Source organism: Bubalus bubalis, chromosome 6 (assembly GCF_019923935.1).
Source record: "Bubalus bubalis isolate 160015118507 breed Murrah chromosome 6, NDDB_SH_1, whole genome shotgun sequence".
Classification (NCBI taxonomy): domain Eukaryota; kingdom Metazoa; phylum Chordata; class Mammalia; order Artiodactyla; family Bovidae; genus Bubalus; species Bubalus bubalis.
Genome location: NC_059162.1, coordinates 12,834,369 through 12,859,771, shown reverse-complemented (window position 1 = coordinate 12,859,771; position 25,403 = coordinate 12,834,369). Strand labels below are relative to the sequence as shown.

Sequence of the window (25,403 nt, the reverse complement as noted above, 5' to 3'; positions counted from 1 at the left end):
TTAATATGGACTTATGACTTGTGCCAGGACACTTGTGGTTTGTGATGCCTTCAACAGTTTGCGACTTGTTTGTGTGTGTTTTAAAGTTACCTGTTGCATCTGACTGTTTTGTGACTCATTAATTTTATTTGGAGAGTGTAACTTTGTCTTTTTAAAAGTAGTTCCCTGTATGGAATTGATTTGGAGTAGGTGTGTGTCCCCAGTTATTTTTGGTTAATTGGGTGTATGTGAGTGTGAAAAAGTGTGTGTGTGTGGTTTTGACTGCCGTAGTCACAGAAGTACCAGATATAAAACTAAAGCAATGACACACTCGTACTTTGTAACTGATGTAATCAAAGTTCCACATATAAAAACTGGGTCTTATTCTTCAGGCTGTTATTTACCACATACACATAAGGTTCCACTTAGAAGACTCTTCCTGCATCTTTTGACTCACAGGGCCTGGTAAAGGACGTCTCCTCTGCATCAGGACATGTGATGCCCCTGCCTCTGGAGACCAATGGGTAAAAGGCTATGTGACACAGTGACCCATTGGGGAAGAGGTGCATGTGCTTCAGACCAAGTTTCTCTGCTCCAGAGACAACGGTACTGCTTAAACCAGTGGCTCTGAGTGGGTCTCTGTACCAGCAGCATGGCCATCACCTGGAACTTACTGGAAATGCAAACTCGTGGGCTCTGTGTCAGAACATCATAAATTCTTTGAGTGGGGCCAGGCAATCCATGGTCCAGTAGGCCCTCCAGGTGAGTCTGATGCCGCCTGAGTTTGAGAACCACTGTGCTAGAGAAAGATGCCTGAGCCTGGAGAAGGGTCTTTCTTTTTTGAGTATTAATTCTTGGCGTGTTTTTTGTTTGTTTTTTTTTTTAGTTTTATTGAAGTATACTTGATTTACAACATTCTGTTAATTTCTGCTATAGAGCAAAGTGATTTAGTTATATGTACATATTCTTTTTCATATTCTTTTCCACTATGGTTTATCATGGGATATTGAGTATAGTTCCCTGTGCTCTACAGTAGGACCTCTTGTTTATTCATCCTATACACAGGAGGTTTGAAAAGCTCTTTTTGAAAAGAGGAGCTGTGCTCCAAATTGTGAACAGACCAAGGGAAAAAATTATGCTTTTGTCACTGTGAAAGGGTCAAAGGTGGCCATGGGCTTAATGTGTCCAATGGAGACCCAGGGGTCAGGGCAGTAGACTGACCGAGTAATCCCAATAAGAACAACAGGGAAGAACACAAGCATGAGGCCTGTCAACTAACATGTCTTAACAAAGGCTAGGAAGGAGAATGACAACAATATAAAGCTGTTTAAAACAAATGTGATAAATTTATAGAGGTCATGGACAGAGAGGTGTTGAAAGGATAGGAGACATTCATAACAAGTGCCGCTGTGACTGAGGTCCTATTTATACAGGAGAGAGTTATAGGGATCCTGAGATAAGAACTTGTGTTCTAAAGAAATGTTGAAAACAAAAAAGGACAAAGGAGAGTGCGGGCAGCACAAGAGAATTCTCATTAAGTGAAAGAGGCGCCTATCACTAAGAGGAGCGTGGCGGCCTCGTTGCTGCAGGCTCTCCAGAATCGGGAAGAGATCAGCTGCACAGAGTTTCCGCATAGCCCTTCTCAGCAATGCCCTGAGGACTTTCCTTGGAATTGGGTTCCTGGCCATTGAGCCCTGTGCTGTAGGCCCTGGGTCTGTGCTGTTGGAGGGAGATGCTACTCACCCTGGAAGATCTACCTAATCTAAGCTCTGAGATCCACATGTTATGCACGATGACCTGACCATCCCCTCTGTGATTTGTTTCCTGCCTACCAACGACCAACTGTAGATTGTGTGTGTGACTTGACTGAGCTTGACAAGAATTATCTCAGGATCAAGTAACCTTGAGCCCTGGGAGACTTGGAGCTGAGCAGGACCCCTCCCCCATACTCTCTGCTTTACCTCTCTCTGAAGTACCTAGATAACAGTACCTGGTGCAAATTTCCTGAGTTGTTTTACAGATGCTCAACCCCCACCAAAGTGGAAGATGTTAACTGCTTGATGACCATGAGCTTGTAGCATCCAGACATACTGGAGCTTATGGATTGATACCATTAATCCCTCGACACCATCCTGATATCTCACCATCAATCAGTCAGACAATTGTGCATAAACTGACCACACATCCTGCAACTCCTCTCCTTCACCTTGTCTTTAAAAATGCCTCCCTGAAACCCACTGGGAAGTTCAGGCTTTTTGAGCATTAGCTACTTGAACTACTTGTCTGGCTCAATAAACTCTTTGTCAGCCTACCGTAAAGTCTACACTTTCCTTCAGCACAACCCTGTGTTAGTAGATTGGCTTTACTGTGCCTGGGTGAGCAGACCCAAATTGGGTTCCATAATACACCAGAATTCTTCAGGGAGTCTGACCTTTGGGCTCACTTGGGAGCCCCTGGCAGCGTGGCAGCATTGAGTGCAATCCTAGGGTTTCCATGTGGGGGCAGGATGGTCCCTATGGAGACATGAGGAGGGGGTGTCTGATGTCCCACAAGGATTGGAGGTGGTTGTTTAGCCTGGGGATGAAGCACAGGTTTGTAGGTCCCACGTATTCTGGACCAACTGGTGATCATGCAGGCTCTGCAGAGGCCCAGCTAGGTCACATCCTAACTGGGTGGGCTCAGGCAGGGTACTGAACTTCATTGAGTCTCTGTTTTCCTTTTCTCTAAAATGAGAACATAAATATATTAGTTGCACCTACCCCATAGTGCCAGGCTTCCCTGGTGGCTCAGTCAGTAAAGAACCTGCCTGCAATGCAGGAGACTGCTTCAGTCCCTGGGTCGGAAAGATCTCCTGGAGAAGGGAATGGCAACCCACTCCAGTATTCTTGCCTGGAGAATCCCATGAACAAGTGAGCACTGTGGGCTACAGCCCATGGGGTTGCAAAGAGTTGGACCCGACTGAAGTGACTTAGTATGCATGCCCTGCTTTAAGGAAGCTCTAACCCTTTTGACCCTTTTCACCATCATGGCTGACGAAGCAAGTGAACTGATAAATTCACTCTTCTCACCTCTTGCCCCTGACTGAGAGAAACACACATGCATGCCCCCTCCAGAAGGTACTGGGCACTGGTACACTTTCTTTCATCAGGTTGAATGTTTCTCAGCTCCTTTACATAGAGCACAAGCAAATTTTCTGGTATGTTTGTGGATGTCAGTCCAAAGACCAGGGAGCAGTTCAGGTGAGGCATTGAGCCACTTTACCTTCCCATTCTGCCATTGCCCTACTCAGAAGCTTTCTTTCTGGATGCTTCTGGCTATGTCTTTTTACAAGTCTCCTTTTCTTTTAATACAGGCATGCTCCTTTGCTGAGTGTTCATGGGAACATTGGTAATAGCCCCACACGGTATAGCCTGTGTCTGTTTGGGTGATAAATTCTTCCATATGTGCTGGGGCAAGCTGATGTTCTTACATACATTGATCACTGGTATTTATGTCCTAGTCAAGCCTCTTCCCGCAGTATTATTACCAAGGGCCCTTTTGCAATTGTATGTAGATGGCCAGACTGGAGTGACGGCCTGGTTGTGAGAGAGGGAAAGTATAAATTTCTCCATTGAGAAGCCACCAGCCTTTTAGTGGCTCTGCTGGTGCCTGCTTGGTGGATATGAGGCTATGCTGAGTTCACCTGTCAGGCTGAGACTGCTTCCCATCATTTTTCTTGAGTTTTTTTTTTTTTTTCTATTTGTTTGAAAGAACTCATTTTATTACTTGAATTGTCAGTCTTATAAAAATAGCTTTCACAAACAACAAAGTGTAGGTGTTTCTCTATAAAATATATATGTATACTGTGAAAGCCTTTTGCATCCAAGTGGGGAGTTTTTGAGGCTTCAGACAGTATGTCATTGATTATCAAAAAGTTGACCTTCCCCTTGAGGAAATGTTTACTGTCTTCAAGTGACAGCAGCAAGCTCGCCCCAAAGGGATGCATGAGAATTCGTGTTGTGTACCCTTACATAGCTGTGCCAAGGGCAGGAAAATGTTTCTTCAAGTCCACGTGATGATATTTTAATGTCACATTTTATTTTTTTAGTTTTGGTTTCTGGTTTTTCTTTTTTAAATAGCCCTCTTACCAGAAATGGGCAGAGGCAGGTGGCGGTGAGAGGGCCTGGGGAAGTGGGAACCCATGAGAAGGGTGCTACCAGCATATGTCAGGGATTCAGAGACCCGAAGCCCAGTTTTTAAATGATCATTTGGATATTTTATGTATTTTCTTGATGTGCTTTTTTCCTCCAGCTTCCTCTCTTTCACTGAGCACTTCCTATTGTGCACCATCTCGCTTTGATGCTCGAATGCTTGCTTGTTATCACTGGCTCTTCTAGAAAACACGGCAGACAACGAAGCTGCCTCTGGAGACCTGATACCTGCCTCACCCGCTGGCCACACAGCTGCCACATGCCTTGCTTTTGGTCACCTGAACCCTGCAGATGTTCTGTTTCTATGCCCCCGTGGACCCACCACACAGGATTAGTGGTTTTCAAGGGCCTTAAAAGAAGGATGGAAACTGAAGATTCCCTCCATTTTGAGGCCGGTGACCTAATGAATGTGGCTCCCAGTCCTGCTGTGGATTGAGAGCCTGAGTAGTATCTATGATTTCACCAGCCTTCCTGTCGGAATCCCAGATCTGCCTACACCCCCATCCCTTCCCTTTCACAGGGCCCAGGGCCTAACGTTTTTCTTTCCCTTTAAAGCTTTCCCCAGCCATTTTAACTGGACTTTTCTCTCCCCTGACTCTGACTTTGTACTCAGCTCCCTTGTGCCTGCTTATTCCTGGACCTCTTTGATTTGGGGATTTTATTAATACTCCGTTGTCATTGTTCAGTCGTTCAGTCATGTCTGACTCTTTGCAACCCCATGGACTGCAGCATGCCAGGTTTCCCTGTCCTTCACCATCTCCTGGAGATTACTCAAATTCATGTCCATTGAGTCAGTGATACCGTCCAACCACCTTATCCTCTGTCATCCCCTTCTTCTCCTACTTTCAATTTTTCCCAGCATCAGGGTCTTTTCTAATGAGTTGGCTCTTCCCATCAGGTGGCCAAAGTATTGGAGTTTCAGCTTCAGCATCAGTCCTTCCAATAAATACTCAGGGTTGATTTCCTTTAGAATTGACTGGTTTGATCTCCTTGCAGTCCAAGGGACTCTCAGGAGTCTTCTCCAACACCATAGTTCAAAAGCATCAGTTCTTCTGTGCTCAGCCTTCTTTATGGTCCAATACCTTGCTCAGGAAATATAAGCTAGGGATACAAAAGTAGGCAAGGTATAAAGTTCAGTAACCTCTGAAACTTAATAGTAGTGTAACCTGAGGCTTAAGCGCTGCTGAGAGCTTTTGTGAAAACATGGGTTGCCGGCCCTGGGGCAGCTGCCAACGTAAGGAAGAAGAGAACGGTTGGGAGTTATGGCCCCAAGTCTCAGGTGTATTTTTTTTCATCCTTCTTGAGAGCTGGGAATAGGGCAGAGTTTATTTAAGAAGTGGAAGACAGTAATTACCAAATCACTACAAAGTGATCACCAAATTACACATCATTACATTGGGTTTAGGTTTTAATTTTTTAAAATCCAGAAATTGCTTAAAATGTTGTTGTTGGAAGAGAATGATGAAATCATTCCCTTGACACTATGACTATCTTTTCAGCATTCAAAATAAATCCTTGAATACTGTGTATTTTGGAAGTTTGACAAGTTTACTGAATTGTTTGTATCGACCTATGAAAATTTTCAAATCACTTTTTATTCTTACCCTAATTATTTTTTATAACTTAAACAACTTATCTTGGAGAAGGCAATGGCACCCCACTCCAGTACTCTTGCCTGGAAAATCCCATGGACGGAGGAGCCTGGTGGGCTGCAGTCCGTGGGGTCGCTAAGAGTCGGACACGACTGAGCGACTTCACTTTCACTTTTCACTTTCATGCATTGGAGAAGGAAATGGCAACCCACTCCAGTGTTCTTGCCTGGAGAATCCCAGGGACGGGGGAGCCTGGTGGGCTGCCGTCTATGGGGTTGCACAGAGTCGGACACGACTGAAGTGACAGAGCAGAGCAAACAACTTGTCTAAAAGCATTTCCACACACTCATATAAATGTGAGTAAAGCTCCTCCTGGTGGTGAGTCTGAGTATTGAAGTCCCACCATCCTTTTTTGTTCAATGATTCCAGCAGTATATGACCCAAGCTGCCCGGAGTGCAGACTGTGCCAACATTTTGCTAAAGCTCTTATTTGCACTGATGTGTGTGTGTGTGTGTGTGTGTGTGTGTGTGTGTGTGTGTGTGTTAGGGGGTGGGTGGGCATAATGTGCACAGAGGCTGTGGAGACAGAAAGACCATGGGTTGTATTTAGGCAGGACCAACTTGTCCCTCCGCATCCCAGTCCCTCTATCAGCAAGGCTGAATTCCTTGCCCCCAAAAGGACCCTCATTACACAGGGGAGTTGTGTGCTCCCCACTATCTAACCAGAGGCTGCCCATGTCTGAGGCACTGCTGTCTATACACCGAATGCCAGCTCCTGCCGCTGGCAAAGCCACTGGCCGCCAGCTGCTGCCTCCCTCTGTCCTCCTTCCCAGTCCAAACCCTGAGATTGTTACTGGGGACTCTGCTCCCAGACCTGGCACCAGCCCAGAGAGCAGTGACATCTAGTGGTCACTCGTTAGAACTGCGGCTTTACTTTGAATTTTCAATTTGCAGGTTAATAACTACTTGGATGCACCTCCATGCTAAATAAACATATTTGTGTGTAAAAAATACATGTTCGTGAACTTATGGTTTCCAGGGGAGAAATAATGGGAGGAAGAGATAGTTAGGAAGTTTGGGATGGACAGGTACACACTGCTATATTTTAAAAGGCTAAACAACAAGGACCTATTATATAGCACAGGGAACTCGGCTCATTTATGGGGCAGCCTGGATGGGAGGGGAGTTTGGGAGAGTAGGGATGCATGTATATGTATAGCTCAGTTCCTTTGCTGTCCACCTGAAACTATCACAGCATTGTTAATCTGCTAAACTCTAATATAAAATAAAAAGTTAAAAAAATACATGTTCATGATTAAAACTAGAACAATTAATAAAGATATTCAATTTTTTAAAAAAAGCTTAAGTTTCTCTTCCTTGTTGCTCCATGTTTACTCCTGCAATGAGCAATTTCTGTTTTGAGTCATCTGGATATTAGCACACAAATGTAAATAATGTAATAATATGTAAATTCTTGATTTATCAACTTTAAGTAAAATCTGTTAACAACCTTGAAGGAAAGATAAGGAATTTAGGGCATTAGAAGGGCTTCCTTTCTCTCTGCCCCTTCTACTTGCTGGCTTTGATCTGTAAGGTTACTAGGTTTTCCAGTGGTTGTGTGTGTATAAGTTGCTCTGTTGTGTCCGACTTTTTGCAGCCCCATGAACTGGAGCCCATCAGGCTCCTGTGTCCATGGAATTCTCCAGGCAAGAGTACTGGAGTGGGTTGCCATTTCCTTCTCCAGGGGATCTTCCCCACCCAGGGATCAAACCCACATCTCCCACATTGCAGGCAGATTCTTTACCATCTGAGACACTTCTGCTTCTTGGTGTGTCACCGTTGGACAACATCTACTGATTTTCCACTCCACAAAACAAGGAAATCAGTTCATGTATATGTCCCTCTGCTTTCCGCCTCCACATTTCTGTCAGCCATACTATCATTTTTGTATTGAGCATGTTTATAGTAGCTAAATGCTGAAGCCACCATAATTAAGTTTCCTATGTTTTAGATTGATTCTGAAAACTGAAACCCCTTAAATAGTATTTAAGGCATTATGATTCTGTAAACATTATTCATCGCAGAACCAACTGCTGTGACTAGCCCACAAAAAAGAAAAGTAACATGTAATTAAACCTTGGGCACTCAGAGGAGAAAGTTCTATGAATGAAATCCACTTTTCTTCCACTCTGTCATTTTTTCAATTATCCCACACTTTAGTTTGCACCAAATTTGAACCATGACTTTCTTTTTTAAAAAATTAATTTATTTATTTTAATTGGAGGCTAATTACTTTACAATATTGTGGTGGTTTTTGCCACATGTTGACATGAATCAGCCACGGATGTACATGTGCCCCATCCTGAACCCCTCTCCCAGCTCCCTCCCCATCCCATTCCTCAGGTTGTCCCAGTGCACAGGCTTTGAGTGCCCTGTTTCATGCATCGAACCTGGACTGGTGATCTATTTCACATATAGAAATATACATGTTTCAATGCTATTCTGTCAAATCATCCCACCCTCTCCTTCTCCCAGAGTCCAAAAATCTGTTCTTTATATCTGTGTCTCTTTTGCTGTCTCACATATAGTGTCATTGTTACCATCTTTCTAAAATTCCATATATATGGGCTAATATACTATAATGGTGTTTTTCTTTCTGACTTACTTCACTCTGTATAATAGGCTCCAGTTTCATCCACCTCATTAGAACGGATTCAAATGTGTTCTTTTTAATAGCTGAGCAATATTCCACTGTGTGTATGTACCACAGCTTTCTTGCCCATTCATCTGCCAATGGACATCTAGGTTGCTTCCATGACCTAGCTATTTTAAACAGTGCTGCGATAAACATTGGGATACACATGTCTCTTTCAATTCTGGTTTCCTCAGTGTGTATGCCCAGCAGTGGGATTGCTGGGTCATATTGCAATTCTTTTTCCAGTTGTTTAAGGAATCTCCACACTGTTCTCCATAGTGGCCGTACTAGTTTGCATTCCCACCAACAGTGTAAGAGGGTTCCCTTTTCTCTACACCCTCTCTGGTGTTTATTGTTTGTAGACTTTTTGATAGTAGCTATTCTAACTGGAGTGAGATGGTACCTCATTGTGGTTTTGATTTGCATTTCTCTGATAATGTATGATGTTGAGCATCTTTTCATGTGTTTGTTAGCCATCTGTATGTCTTCTTTGAAAGAAATTAAAGATGACACAAATAGATGGAGAAATATACGATGTTCATGGATCAGAAGAATCAACATAGTGAAAATGAGTATACTACCCAAAGCAATCTATAGATTTGATGTAATTCCTATCAAGCTACCAACAGTATTTTTCACAGAATTAGAACAAATAATTTCACAATTTTTATGGAAATACAAAAAAACCTCGAATAACCAAAGCAGTCTTGAGAAAGAAGAATGGAACTGGAGGAATCAACCTGCCTGACTTCAAGCTCTACTACAAAGCCACAGTCATCAAGACAGTATGGTACTGGCACAAAGACAGAAATATAGATCAATGGAACAAAATAAAAAGCCCAGAGATAAATTCATGCACCTATAGACAACTTATCTTTGACAAGGGAGGCAAGAATATACAATAGAGAAAAGACAATCTCCTTAACAAGTGGTGCTGGGAAAACTGGTCAACCACCTGTAAAAGAATGAAACTAGAACACTTTCTAACACCATACACAAAAATATACTCAAAATGGATTAAAGATCTAAATGTAAGACCAGATACTATAAAACTCCTAGAGGAAAACATAGGCAAAACACTTTCCGACATAAATCACAGCAGGATCCTCTATGACCCACCTCCCAGAGTAATGGAAATAGAAGCAAAAATAAACAAATGGGACCTAATTAAACTTAAAAGCTTTTTCACAACGAAAGAAACCCTAAGCAAGGTGAAAAGACAGCCTTCAGAATGGGAGAAAATAATAGCAAATGAAGCAACTGTCAAAGAACTAATATCAAAAATATACGAGCAGCTCATGCAGCTCAATACCAGAAAAATAAATCACCCAATCAAAAAATGGGCCAAAAAACTAAACAAACATTTCTCCAAAGAACCATGACTTTCTTATACTGGATTTTCCCCAAGGTTCCTAATTGTCATTTCAGTTGTTGTTATTGGAGAATCATATATCTTCATCTTATCTTTTAGAATTAACTCAGACCTGCCTAGGACCTTTGAGTTCTTATTCATATAATTTGTACAATATAGGTGACTTGCTTTCTGAATACAATCTTCACAGAACCCTCTGTCTTTGGACCATTGCTTTCTAGGGTTGCTATGCTGTTGTCAGCTTCAGATTTTTCTCATTCCACACCCAAGTCCCATGTTTTCTTGGATCTTGGATCGCTTTTTTTCTTTGAATTTATTTTTATTGCCAAAGTTTAGATTTGCTGGAGCACATACTCCCATGACATAGCAGTTAAGAGTTGACTTCCTGAGTTTGAAACCTGGCTTCATCATTTATTCATTCTGTGGTCTTAGACAACTGTGTGTGCAGGGCTTTGGTATCATAATCTATAAAATGGGCATAATTCAGCTCCCTCACTGGTTATTTAAGGATGGCCTAAGATAATACAAAGCTTTGGTTTTTCTAGTAGTCATATATGGATGTGAGAGTTGGACTATAAAGAAAGCCAAGGGCCAAAGAATTGATGCTTTTGAACTGTGGTGTTGGAGAAGACTCCTGAGAGTCCCTTGGACTGCAGGGAGATCAAACCAGTCAATCCTAAAGGAAATCAGTCCTGAATGTTCATTGGAAGGACTGACATTGAAGCTGAAGCTCCAATTCTTTGGCCACCTAATGTGAAGAACTGACTCCATTGGAAAAGACCCTGATGGTGGGAAACATTGAAGGCAGGAGGAGAATAGGATGACAGAGGATGAGATGGTTGGATAGGATCACTGACTCGATGGACATGAGTTTGAATAAGCTCCGGGAGTTGGTGATAGATAGGGAAGCCTGGCGTGCTGCAGTCCATGGGTTTGCAAAGAGTTGGACATGACTGAGTGACTGAACTGAAGATAATACATGCAAACTGTTAGGACAGTCACCAATAAATGATAACAATTAATATTTTGGTGGATTTAGAGAAAGAGAGGAATAAATTGTTGTGCTCATTGACTATTTGACCATCCTAAAACATGGCAGGCCACCAAAGTGAATTTCTGAAGTGGTCATGAAGGAGCTCCCTGCCACTGGGCACTCCCTTGATGGTCTTGTGCTGTCTTTATGCCAATGATTCCCACATGCATGTATCCAGACCTCTCTTTCCATCCCAGACTTTCATCCCTGACTGTCTATTTGACATCTCCACTTACACATCCAATACACATCTCAAATGCAACTTGTTCAAAACTAAACTCCTGATCTTTTCCCCCAAACTTGTTTCACTTCCACCATTCTCCAGCTCAGGACTGAGTTGTCATCCTTCTTGTTGCTCAGGTCAACTACTTCAGAGTCATATTGAGTTTTTTTTTTTCTCTTTCATATTTTACATCTACTCTATCAGGAAATCCTGTACACTCTGTGTTCAAAATATATCCAGTATCCCACCCCTTCTGATCACCCCCCCTCCTTATCTGAGCCATCATGCCATCATCACCTCTCACCTGGACCATGCAGTAGCCTCCTAACTGGTCTCTCCACCTCCACCATTGTTCCCTGCCATCTATTCTAAAACTTGTCAGATATAATACTGCCTTGCAGCCTATGCCTTCTTCCCAGGATCCTCCTCCCTTGAAGGCCTATTAGCTGTCCAGTGAACCTATATTGCCTTTGTTCAGATGTCACCTTTTCAGTGAGGACTTCCTTGACCACCCTACTTAAAACTGCAGCCTGCTGGCCATTCCTGATCCTCCTTACTCTGCTCTACATCTTCTTTCTCCATGGCACATGTCACCCTCTAAATTACTACATCTGTTACTTATTATCATGTTTATTGTTTCATATCTTTTCCTCAGCTAGGTTGTCAGCTTCTTGAAGGCAGGGTCTTGATCTATTGTGTTCACTGGTGTATTCCAAGTGCCTAGTGTGCTGCCAGACTCAGTTGTAGGCACAAACTAAAATTTGGTGAACTAGTGAAAGAATGGCAGTGAGGAGAACTGGGGTTCTCCCACGCTGGTGTGCTCCACCAGCCCTGCTGCTTGAAGGTGACCCCTGGAGGAAGCAATCTAGTTAATAAGTCCAAGGAGCAGAATCTCCTTAAAGGTGACAGTTACAGGGAGGTGGCTTCCAGAGTGCAAGGTTAACAGGCAGCATGAGGATTTTCCACCACAATATTCACTGGTCCAATTGGTCTCAAGGCTTCCCTCCACCTCCAACCTTCTGTAATTTCAGACCACGTGAAGTGCTGAGCTTCCTGTACCTTGATATATTCCATCATAGGCTGGATGGTGTCTCAGGAAGGATAATTTGGAGGGAATCAAGCATGAGAAAAGTATTAATAGTGGATGACCTTCAAGTTCTCCTCTAAAAATAAGATTTGATCATTAGACTGACCTCCCCCTGGTTGCTCACATCCCTCAAATCCTGAGTCACATCCTTGGAATCCCTAGTCCTCCTGGGTCCCCCGGGCCATTCCCTGACCTTCTCTACACCCCTGTTATTCCATGGTTATGGGCACAGAAGTTCTCCTCCTCCTGCCCCCACACACAGAACTTATTCTATTTTTGCCAAGGCACTGTAAAGTGTCCTTGATGGAGAGAGGGTAGCCTGGACCAATAGAAGGAGGGTGAGTGAGGGATATCTTCCTTTCAACCTTATTCTTCATCTCTTCTTCTAATTCTCACCCAGTCTCATTGACATGGCCACATGGCCAGCTCTGGACCAGACCTATCCATTGGGTTTGTACTGTGATTCTCCACTTGAAGACTTAAGTGGACATGCAGGTTCATAAGTGTGGAACAAGCACAGGAGAGATGTGAATGAGAATGGTAATGGTCAGGCAGAAAGGGAAGCTGAGAGCTGGAGCATGGAGAAAAAGCCTTGAAATACCCATCAACCCAAGCACTCTCATTTTCTCTCTTTCATACCAGTCTTTGATCTCCTCAGCTACCTGGTACCAGCAAACCTAGAGCTACAGGATATTCTGGGCCCCGGCCCAAGGAATTAGAATTTATTCAAAGCTCTTTTGTGAGCAAACAACATGATCTTTTGTCAATAAGAGACCTGGGAGAGTGTATCTAGCAAAATCACCCCTTTGCTTTTATTTCTCTGCTAAATGATCATATAAACCCAAATTACATAGGTCAGTCCCTGAAATACTAAAGGCACATATTCTGACACCTCCAATCTAATTATCCCATTCGTTTCACATTAAAAGGGCTAACAAATTATTTTCCACTCTCTTCTTCTGGAGTATCTTTTTGGCAGTTCAGCAGCTGCTTCACTGTAATGATGGAGTAGGGACCAATAACAGCAAACAGATAGCAATATAAACTTTGTAATGAACACAGGTACCTCACCACCTGCTCTGAGAACACCTGCACGATGTTTATACAAACATTATCTCTTTCGATAAATAACACAGCCAAGCAGCTGTTGTTATTTTTTCTGTTTTATAGGTGAGGGAAACAGAGCTTGGAGAGGCCGGATAGTTAGCAGTAGGAGACCGTACAGGAGCCAGGCCTCTGACTCCAGATGTCATGATTCATGAAGCCCTCTACTACTGATTCATGAAGCCCTCTAAGGACTCTAGGTGAAAAGGCGAAGAGTATGCACTGAAGAGTTATGAAGCTGCCAGCTCCAACTTACTAGTGTGTGCTCTTTTCTTTCTATGGCTAAAATGTATTTATCTATTTATTTATTTTAAAAATGTAATTGAAGTATAGTTGATTTACAATGTTGTGTTAGTTTCAGGGGTACAGCAAAGTGATTCAGTTATATAATATATATATATATGTGTGTGTGTGTGTGTGTATTCAGTTATATATTATATGTAAGGGGCTTCCCAGGTGGTGCTAGTGGTAAAGAATCTGCCTGCAATGCAGGAGACATAAGCAACGTGGGTTCGATCCTTGGGTTGGGAAGATCCCCTGGAGGAGGGCATGGCAACTCACTCCAGTATTCATGTCTGAAGAATCCATTCAGTCATACATATATATTCTTTTTCAGGTTGTTTTCCCTTATAGCTTAGTACAAAATATTGAATATATTTTCCTGTGCTGTATAGTAGATCCTTGTTGGTTATCTATTTTATATATAGTAGTATGTATATGTTTATTCCAATTTCCTAATTTATCCTTCCCCCATGCCCTTTCCACTTTGGTAACCATAAGTTCATTTTCTATGTCTGTGCATCTATTTCTGTTTTGTACATAATTTTATTTGTGTCATTTTTTTTTAGATTCCACATAATCATGATATCATATATTTGTCTTTGTCTGACATACTTCACTTAGTATGATAATCTCTAGGACCATCCATGTTACTGAAAATGGCATTATTTCATCCTTTTTATGTCTGACTAGTATTCTATTATATATATGTACCTCATCTTTATCCATGAACATCTAGGTTACTTCCATTTCTAGCACAATGCCCTAGCATGCTGCCTTATATTTATTAATTCTTCAATAAATCACAACTATTCTTATGAATTAGATCTCTGCTGAGTGGGTAGTATTGATCAGAGGAGATCAGAAGTGGGGAAAGACAGCAAGGTTGTCTAGTTGACACAGAAGTTAAATCAGGAGATTTTGTATGAGTCAGCCAGATATCAAAGAGAAAGCTGGACCTTGAGAAAGGACAAAGGACAAAAACAGAAAGAGAAAGCCAGTGTATGTTTGAAATGCTTAGCATTCTTTTAATCACCAAAGTGACCGAGGCCAGGCAGGTACCTCTCCTCTTTGAGGATATCCTCACCCCCTGCCTCCAAAGAAACACTACTCTTCCCTGTCAGAGTTCTGAACCAATTAAGAAGAAAACCAAAACATTTATTGTAGCCTGTAGATCGCTTTTATGTTGATGATGATAAATTTTATATACAACTTGATTGGGTCATATGGTGCCTAGACAGTTGTACAAATACTGTTCTAGGTATGTCTGAGAAGGTGTTTTTGAATGAGATTAGCATTTGAATTGGCCAACTGAGTAAAGCAGACTGTCCTTCTTAATATGGGTGGACCTCATCAATCAATTGAAAGCTGGAAAGAACAAAAAAAGCTGGCCCTCTTCTAAGTGAGAGAGGATTTCTCCTGCCTGACTAGCAGGGACATCCACTTTTCTCCAATTTTGGACTCAAATTGAAATATTGGCTCTTCCTAGGTCTCTAACCTTTTGGCGTTGGAACTCGAATTATACCAACAGCTCTTCTGGTTCCCCAGATTTGCATTTGGCAAACTGGGGACTTGTCAGCCTCCGTAATTGCATGAGCCAACTCCTTATAATAAATCAATCCCTCTTCTAGATAGATAGATAGTAGATAGATAGATCTACTACCAGCTCTGTTTCTCTGGAGAATCTTAATGCAATTATTAATAAAGCTGAAACATGAAAACCAAATGGGGTGGCTAACTACCTCTCCCCAGGCTGGAACTTGAGACAGGCCACCTGAAGGAAAGTTTCAGCCCTCAGAGAAGACACACTTGTCTAGATTACAGGCTCACACTGGTCCTGGGTAGAGAGGAAGAAAACAGGGAACAAATCCCATGCCTAGAATTTGGATAGAATAGACTTGTCAGTTAAAACATGTGGACAAATGGCCATCATCCACTAACTGGGGAAGAATAGGGAGTGTTTAGAGAAAATCTTAAAGCTCCCTAGATTTTGGTTCAGTTCACTGTTGTTGTTAAGCCTGTGGTCAGTTACAGGTGTGGGCAACAAAAAAAATATATACTGATCCCATCTATGTGAGACTGTATCCCCAAACCAAATATTCCATCTCTGTGTAGCCTCCTGGGAACAGAGCTGGGAAGCTGGGGTTTTATAGAGAGCTCCAAAATGGGTCAGAGCAGTGACTAACGAAAGTCCACTCCAGCTCACGGTGCACCTGAAGCTGAGAGTTTCTTCTCTGTTACCCATCACTAGTTATTTCATCTATATTTCCTAACCATCTATCAGAGGTCCTGTAGCGAGGTCTGGTGATATTTACTTCTCCAATCATAACATGCCAACACAAAGATACTCTGATGTTGAAGACAAACTCCACCCCATTAGGAAATGTTCAGGAAAGAAAGGCAGTTCAAAAATTAAATTCTCAAGGATTCTAAAGTAAAATATTTTAAATGAAAAGCCTCAGTCATCGTCCCTGGTGTCCTGTGTGGCTTTATCCTTGGCCAACGTGTCTCAGTGCCTGAGCCAAACAGGATTCTCATGACCCCAGTAGTGGGAAATCATGGCACGCAGGGCTGGGTGAGTTCTTTCAGCACCTCAGGGCACCTATCAGTTTGATGCCAAGTGTCTGAGGTGCTTCTCCCCTACCTGATTTATTTTAAAAGTTTTCAAACTTCAGAAAAGCTGGAAAAGAGAACAGTACAATGAAAATCTGTATGCCTTCCCTGCATTCACCAATCAACTTTTTTGCCACATTTGTGCTCTTTCTTTCACATGAATCATTTGAAAGCATTCAGCATATATTTTAAAATATTTATATAATAATATTAGGTTATTGATTCAATATTATCAATAATGTATAGCCCATATTCAATGTCCCCTAATTTCTCCTATGGCTTTTTTGGGATCCAGAATCCAATCACAGTTCCTATGAGATCGTCATGTCTTCAGTCTCCCTTGGTCTCACTGCTCTTTTTTTTTCATTTTTTGTGACATTGGCAGTTTTGAGGAATCTCCCTCAGAATGGCCCACATTCTGAATTTGTCTCCTCACGTAGGTTCTCGGTCAGCTTCTTTGATAACAGCTCTTTGAAAGGGAGACTGGACTTCCCATTGCGCCACATTAGAGATCACCCAGGGTCCCCCATTACTGGTGATACCACATTTGATCACTTAGTGAAGACTGGCCCTGCCAGATCTCTCCATTGCAAAGGTAAAATTCCCCTTTTGATTAGTGAGTACTGTGGATAGAGATGAATTGAGATCATGTGGATCTCTCTAGCAGCCTCTCATCCAATAATTTTAACATCCATGGGTGATCCTTGCCTGAGTCTATTGTTACCATGGGATTGCAAAGTGGTGATTTCCTAATGTCAGCATTTTTTTCTACATTTATTATTTGTTGTCTTCTGTAAATAAGAGCTTTTGCCTGCTCTTTTTTTCCTTTGAGAATAATTATCACATACATTCTTTTAAAGCTTAATGTGTTATCACTTATTACTACTAATATTATTTTTCATGCTCCAATTATCCAAAGGCAAACTCATAGATTGTGTACCTTACAATTTGCTATACACTGAATGCTTGTGACCCCTTCAAATTTATATGTTGAAACCTAATCCTCAATATAATAGTATTAGGAGGTGAGGGCCTTTGGTAGGTGGGTAGGTCATGCAGGCAGAGACCCTCATGAAGGGGATTAATGCCCTTATGAAAATACCCCAGGGAACTCTTTTTACCCTTTCTGCCATGTGAAGACATATTTAAGTACCAAAAAGCAAACGCTCACCAGATACTAAATCTGCCAGCACCTTGATTGTGGATTTCACAGATTCTAGCACCCTAAAGGAATAAATTTCTGCTGTTCATAAGCTACTCTGTCTATGGTATTTTTGTTATGGCAGCCAGAGTGGACAAGTATACTATTTACAAGAATCCAGGGAGTTAATAGGACATGTCAGAATATCATAGCACTGACCTTACACTTACGGACTTTAGAAAAGAAGCTAATATCAAGGTCCTAAAACATTTATCCCAACATAAGTGGGCCCCAAGAGTCTAGTTTTTAGCATTGCCAGAGAGACTGGTGTCTGAATCATGGAGGGTATATGGAAAAGATTCACCAGAATTAAATCTTTATAAAGTTTAGAGTCTATAATTTGTGACCTACCACAAAACTAAAAAGGAAGAAATCTTAAGATTTGTTTGCAACTATGAATTCACCATCCTGGGAAAGGGGTAGAAATTCACCTAGGAGACATCTTTCTTTTCCACTGAAGAATTTTAAAATTTCCTTTTTAGAGCCTGGTAGCACCACCTTCTCAAAGCTGCACTGAGTATGAACTTTGTTGGGTCTGTGGCCCCAAAATCAGAGACAGTGAGCAGATCTTTTCCTTTAGTCCTGAGTTGTTCTTGCTGTTGTCATCTCTCAATTTGCAGCCAGGCCTAAAACCGTGGCTCCCGGGGATGCATTCTCTTGTTCTGTCTTTGTATTAGTTGAAGTTCTGTAGTGGAGACAAGTGTCCTCCCTTGTGCTCTGTAAGGCAGCACAGGGCTGCAGTTCAGGCTCATGTCTCTAGTGTTTGGTGTCCTTGTCAAAACGTGAATCTGTGGTTAGATCAGCAGACCCAGCCCTGCCTATCTTGGCAAGGCCCTAATGTTGAACAGTTTTCAAAGCTCTGTGACACACATGGAAATAGCTGCCATTACATTGAAAGCAGAAAAGACTGCCCTGGCTTTCAATACACCAAAGGCCTTGAATGAACGTATTCTGTTTAATGGCTGAAGCTTGGCCACAGCCATAGTTGTTCAGAAAAATCGTTCAGTTGAAGGAAAAATGAGCCCCTTTTTCAGGCTGCTAGCTTTGCTGGGCCCTTGACTTTCATCTAGAAGATAGCCTGAAGCAGAAGCTCATGAGCTAACACACTATGGGTGAGTATAATCTCAGGGAAGCAGGAGGGAGAGGGGATAGGACAGAGGCAGGGAAAGAACACATTTAAGATTGTGTAGCACTCCAGTGTTCTTGCCTGGAGAATCCCAGGGACGGGGGATCCTGGTGGGCTGCTGTCTATGGGGTCGCACAGAGTCGGACACGACTGAAGCGACTTAGCAGCAGCAGCCCTAACTTGGGATTTGCCACTAGGTGGCACCAGTGGTTAAAAAAAAAACTCAAAAACAAACCCTGCTTGCCAATACAGGAGACCTAAGAGACAGGTTCAATCCTTAGGTTGGGAAGATCCCCTGGAGAAGGGCATGCCAACTCACTTAGTATTCTTGCCTGGAGAATCCCATAGAGGAGCCTGGCCGGCTACAGTCCATAGGGTGGCAAAGATTTGGACACGACTGAAGCAGCTTGGCATGCATGCACCCTAAACTTGCCACAGTTTTGCAACAAATCAATTGCTTTTTCACTCAGGGAGCCCTCAAAGACGTTATGTAAATAAAGCTTTGCATCTCTGAATGGTGCATTTAGGCATGGGACTGTGGAGAGGAGAAAAGGGGCAAAATCTTTCCACTGCTTCCAATATCCCATTGTCAGAATCAACTTTTCTGCACGTTTGCACTTCAGCCTGATTGCGAGCCCTAGACTATAGAGGGAAGGTTCATGGCATGTGTATGAGAGAGGTTCTGCCCCCGAGTGCCAGAAGGAACTGGAACCTTTGACCAGCAGAAGCAGCTGCCTGAATTCACAACCACAGGAATAGTGCAAGCTATGTCTGGGGCCGCTGCAACCAGAAGAGTCTGTGCACTTGCTCACCATAGCTTAACGGTCAATGTGTGCATCCCCAGCCCTACAGCCCTTGGTCAAAATTTTGCCCAAGTTCTAGTGACCTGCCACCAAACAATGCAGTCTGAGGCTTAGAGCTCCTCTCTCAAGTTCAGCCCCCGAAAGCCAACTCAGCTCCAAACATTGTCATTTAAAAAAAAACAAAACAAAACAAAACAAAAAAACAAAAAAAACCACAGTAAAAAATACCCACATGGTTTATATCTGGTAAACACCACCAAAGCGTAGAGCTGTCTGCCCTGCCTGGAACAGAAACCTCCATCTCTTGCTATGCATTTGGTTCCCCTGAATTCTCTATTTTGCTTCTCAAGGTTTGAAGCCTCCTGTGCAAAACACTGAGGTCAGGGTTATGCCTGTGAAACTGTCAGTATTCCATTGTAGAGGCAGACCCTTTAGAATTTAGAACAGAGAGGAACATGCAATCCTGTGGGTTGCTCTTGGCCATAAAAAAGAGGGGCTGGACTATGCTCTCCTTCTAAAACCACTGGAGGCCAGAAATGTGATGCTAATAGAACTCTCTTCCCATGAGAGGAAACTACAAGAGTGGGAAATAAAGTGTGCTCTCTAACATCCCCAAGCCCCAGGGCACTCATGTCAGGATCTCTTAAATGCTCTCTCATTGGGCTCTGCTCTCTGCTTGAGGATCAACAGTTCTCCTTGAGTTGTAAGGTGAGGGGTGGAGTCCTGCCTTCTCCTGGCTGGAGTGGGGAGGGAAAGTAAAATGCCCATTGCTCCTCACCAACCATAATCTCCTCCCCCATCACCCATTTCAGCGAACTCTGACCAACAGCTGATAGAGGAGGTGTGAGAAGCCAGGGAGGTGCTCAAGAGTCATGCAGCCACTTCCGAGTCAATCCTGTGGGATTGTGTCAAAAGTTCCTCTGCAGCACATGTAAGTTGCTATCAACTTTTGAGCTCAGCTTTGAGGCTTTTTAGGTGTTATTCTGAGGAAAATAGGGAAAGTCTATTCAATACTGTTGCACATTCATTTATTCACTATAAATTGAGTCTCTGTGATTCACCAGGCCCTGTGTTGTATGCTGAGGCTGATACGAGGATGATAGGAGGGTTATAAACTAGAACTAGCTGTAACACTCAACTCTAGATAGGCTTTAAGTAGTCTGGGGAGAGAAGTATATGTGCGCGTGTGCACGCACACACACACACACACACACACACACACGCACTTTTGTAAGAAGTATCAGAAACATAGATGCCAAAGGTTATGGACACCCATTGAGAGAAATGAGGCCTCACTGAGTGGTGACTTTTGAATTCGGTGTTGAAGGATGAGTTTGATAGAAAAAAAGGGGGAAAAGTCATGGCTTCTTGAAAGAAGGTGGTGTGTGTAGGAAATGGAAAGAAGTTTGTGTGGCCAGAATACATGGTAAGTGTTCTTGTCTGTTAAAGGAGATTTTGGGAGATAGTGCTGTAAATGTAAGTTGGATCTAGGTCAGGAAGAGCCTTATACCCCATGATGAAGCCTGAACTCTGAATAACTGAAGGATTTCAAGCAGAGTAATAAGTGGAGCTGGGTTTTAGAAAGATCATACTAGCAACTCTGTTGGGAAGGCATCCTGGCACATCTTTTGGGAGTGGTTGTGCCAGGAGGGAATCCAGAAGTGGAGAAAGCACTTGTGAGACTAGTATGTAGTCCTGGTGGTAGGTGACAAGGGCGTGTACTAAGGCAGTGGGGGTGGGCACTAAAGGGAGATGTGATTTGGGAGATAGTTCAAAAATAAAGTTGACTAGGAATTCCATGGTGGTCCAGTGATTAAGACTCTGTGCTTCTATTTCATGTCCCCCAGGATTTGATTCCTCATCGGGGGCCTAGAGTCCTGCATGCTGTGTGGCGTGTCCAAGGAAAGACAGTTGACTGAACTGGCTTGGGTGACCAATTCGATGTAGAGACTCAGAGATGGCTATGCATCTTCTGTCTTGGGTGATTAGATAGAGTGCTATCTGCAACTAGGAAAAGAAGAAGATGGAAAACACAGAGAGAGAGGGGCAGAGAGAAGACAAGGAAAAGCAGAAGAAGAAGGGGGAAGGGAGGAGAAGAAGAAGGGAAAGGGAGGAGCAGGGAGGAAGAGATAGGGAAGGAGATAACGAAGAAAAGGAAGAGAGGAGGGAAGGAAGGAAGGAAGAGAACACAGGAAGGAGAGCAGATTTCATGGGGACAACAGACTGGGTTTTATGTCATGTTTGAGATACCTGCAGGTCACCCAGGTTTTGAACAAAACACAGTGTTCATCTCAAACTGATAGATGGATCTCATAACAATGATGTGTCCGACTCTGTGCAACCCCATAGACGGCAGCCCACAAGGCTCCCCCATCCCTGGGATTCTCCAGGCAAGAACACTGGAGTGGGTTGCCATTTCCTTCCCCAATGCATGAAAGTGAAAAGTGAAAGTCAAGCCGCTCAGTCGTATCCGACTCTTAGCTACCCCATGGACTGCAGCCTACCAGGCTTCTCTGTCCATAGGATTTTCCAGGCAAAAGTACTGGATTGGGGTGCCATTGCCTTCTCCTTACTGAGATTTTATTTATATATATATATATATATATATATATATATATATATATATATATAAAACTTTGAGATTGAAGCACATGTATGCACTTCTCTGGGTTATAGATGAATTTGTGGAGGTGAAGTTTATTTGTCAGGGGATTTAATAGACATCCAATTTGACAATCATTCATTGAGCATCAGTTGAATATCAGGCACCATGCTGGCCACCCAGGCTTTGCTTTTAAGGAACTCAGTCTTGTTGATGACCCAAAAATGCACATGTCTTTGTAGCAGAGGAACCACATAGAGGAAAGAGCACTCTCCTGGGTTTAGTTTAGTTTACTATGTGCTTTGCCACTAACTGGTTGCTTAATTTTCAGCTAGTTACACTTCCTCTCTGGTTCTCAACTTCCAACCACAAAGTTAGAGAAGTGGTTTAGATTACACTATGCTGGGAGGGATTGGGGGCAGGAGGAGAAGGGGACGACAGAGGATGAGATGGCTGGATGGTGTCACTGACTCGATGGACGTGAGTCTGAGTGAACTCCGGGAGTTGGTGATGGACAGGGAGGCCTGGCGTGCTGCGATTCATGGGGTCCCAAAGAGTTGGACATGACCGAGCGACTGAACTGAACTGATGTTCCCTCCAAACATCAACCATTAGTGATTCCAAGTCTCACTGTATAGAAGTGCTATGGGTTCTCTGAGTTATACAGCAAATCCCTACTGGCTGTCTCACATATGATATTATAAATTTCCCTGTTACCATTTCCATACATCTCACCCTCTCCATCCTCCCCTTCTGCTGTGTCCTGAGGTCTGTTTTCTATGCCTGTTTCTCCATTGCTGCCCTGATAATAAATTCATCAGTACCATCTTTCTAGATTCCAGGTATGTGCATCAGTATATGATACTTATATTTCTCTTTCTGACTTACCTCACTCTGCATAATAGGCTCTACGTATGACTCAGGGGACTTAAACAGGGGCTCTGTGACAATCCAGAAGGGTGGGGTGAGGAGGGAGATGGGAGAGAGGTTCAGGAGGGAGGGGAGATGGGTGTACCTATGACTGATTTTTGTTGATGTATGACAGAAAACCACAAAATTCTGTGAAGCAAATATCATTCAGTTAAAAAAACAAAGTGGCCAAAAAAAAAAAAAAAAAAAAAAAGTGCTATGAGATCCCGAAGACAGATCCATCCTAGGAAGGTCTGACATTTGACTCAGGGCTTGGTGAATGAACAGGATTACAGGATATGCAAATAACAGGAAAGCCCTTCTATGGAGGAAGTACAAAGAGTCTATATTAGAAAATAGGGAAGATCACCCTGTGACTGAGAATAGGGTGTGGTGAACAACATCTGTGGGAAAGCCTGGAGAGGGAAGTGGGCAGCACTGGGTGGAGAAGGATCATGAACTCCTTGCTAAGGATTTTATTCTAGGCCATGGGGCTTGGAAATGATTCCCTCTATACAATCCACTGGAGGTGGAGATCAAGATAAGGTGTGTTGGGCATCATAAAAATAGAGGAAAGCATCCCATGGCTCAGAGGTGAGACAGATCAACTTTGAATGGAGAAAGCTAAGGGGTGTATTTATTCACAATGTATTCAATCCCTTTATGGGAAAAATATGAGGTCCGAGATGAGGAAACAAAGATAGTGGCAGCTACTTTTTCCCAGACCCAGGGTGACTGATGCATCCCAGCATATATAAGAGAAGTTCTTTTAGCAACAGCAGTTGATGGTGTTCTGGTGGAAGAACAGTGCAGGAATCCTGGGAGCTATATCAGTGGCCCCCATGAAGTTGGGCAATGGACAGACAGAGCCCTCACCACTTCTCCATGAACCTCTGCCAAAACCTACAGGGTCTGGGTACTTGGTAGACTCCTATGATTAGTAGACTCTTAGGATCAGTAGCATCAGCATCACATGGGAGCTTGTTATAGATACAGGGTCTTAGCCTCCATCCAGACCCACTGAATAAGACTCTGTGATCCCCAGGTGATCCATAAGCACTTTGAAGTTTGAGAAGCCTTCTTGCTTTCTGAACAGATCTCTCCTCACTCAAACTCCTTCTCTGAATTTATTTCCTATTTCCTGGATTTCCTAGGAAGCACACTGTATCAGATGCCAGTTTGAGGGTAAAAATACATCATAATGATCCACAATATCTTCCTTATTTATTCATTCATTCAAATAGTAATAAAGCACCTCCTATATTTCAATGTGCATTCTATCTGCATCTCTGGTCCTCCTGGCCATGACTGTGCTAGGTTCCTTCTGGCAGGATGGGAAGGATCTAGGTCCAAGTGTGTGAAATCCACATACTTGGACAGGTAGATATTGTTACATGGGCAGGAGAGAAGTTATCCTGGTGTCAGATGCTGAGCTTAGAGTTTCAGACACACAGGTGAGTATGGAATGCAGTCCCACCATGGAGAGGTCTATAACAAATCCAGTGTACACATCTCATGGGTGTGTGCTATTGCGTTCAGCAGAGCCCACCATAGCCATACCAGGCTGATGGCAACTGAGAAAAGCATTGACTGAGAGCAGGTTGTATTCATGGCAGAGCTTGGGTGTCGTCCTCATGGAAGAATAGTGGGGATATATCTGAAGCTCAAGCACAATAAGGAAGCCAGGCAACATTATGGGCCCTAGGTTGGGAACAATATGCTGTTTGGGATATGTGGCAGGGCTGTCAATTTGGAAGTAGACAGGAGTCCCTTGGGGCCCTGTGTTTTGTTCAGATGAGGGTGTGGGCACTTGGGGCACTGGCTGCTGGGTGTGGCCTGGGGTGGCTTAAATCTTCCCACTTCAATGTCCCTTCCCCCACCCTGCAAGAATGGCCCTGGCGTGCAGAGGTTGAGGCAGCATTCTGGAGCTATGTGGACTCATCTGTGAGGAGTTAATGGATCCAAGAACTGGGGCTTAGAGGCTGCCGTGGAAGCCCCCTTCACCTGGGAGTAGATGACACAGGAATCCTGGGAGAAAGAGCACACAGGTGAGGGCCAGAGACCAGTGGGCCTGAGATGGGAGGGTGCACAGGGCATGGGACTCACCGTGTTCTTAAAAGGCTCTTGTTCAGAGGCCGCTGTGGAAAGAAGGGAAGCATTCAACTGTAAACTCAATTCTCCACTTGTATCCAAGCCATCAGCCCAGCCACAGCCTTCTCCATGGGGCCCGCACAGCCACTGAACCTTTTCTAAGACCCTCAGCCTCACAGCTTCCACCAGCTATCTCTGCAGCATCACTACACTCTTTGTTCCCCATGCAGAGCTCCCCCAGGGGCTCTCAAAAGGAAGAAATCTACTTTTATTTTGTTTATGCTTTGATCATAGATTAATAGTGGATATTATGGAGAGGGGCTTCCCATGTGGCTCAATGGTAAAGAAGCCACCTGCCAGCGTAGATGTGGGTTCGATCCCTGGGTCGAGAAGATCCCCTGGAGGAGGAAATGGCAACCCACTCCAGTATTCTTGCACGAGAACCCCATGGACAGAGGAGCCTGGTGGGTTACAGACCACGGGATCACTAAGTCAGACACTGAC

The 25,403-nt window shown here is 43.3% G+C and overlaps 1 protein-coding gene across 7 annotated transcripts in view; it reads right to left on the bottom strand.

Annotated features, from left to right (window-relative positions):
- Nucleotides 1-25,403, bottom strand: part of FCRL5 (Fc receptor like 5) — a 117,416-nt gene that overhangs the window by 31,345 nt on the left and 60,668 nt on the right. For 5 of the 7 annotated variants that reach the window (XM_006050588.3, XM_006050589.3, XM_006050591.3 and 2 more), the window contains 2 exons: nt 24,915-24,946; nt 24,014-24,836 (listed from right to left, as the gene is read on the bottom strand). In XM_006050588.3, coding sequence (XP_006050650.2) covers nt 24,747-24,836; nt 24,915-24,946 — 122 coding nt within the window. In that variant the 3' untranslated portion in view covers nt 24,014-24,746. Of the gene's footprint in view, nt 1-24,013; nt 24,837-24,914; nt 24,947-25,403 lie in introns of those variants that run through there. The other 2 variants (XM_044944177.1, XM_025287587.2) reach the window with 1 other exon arrangement.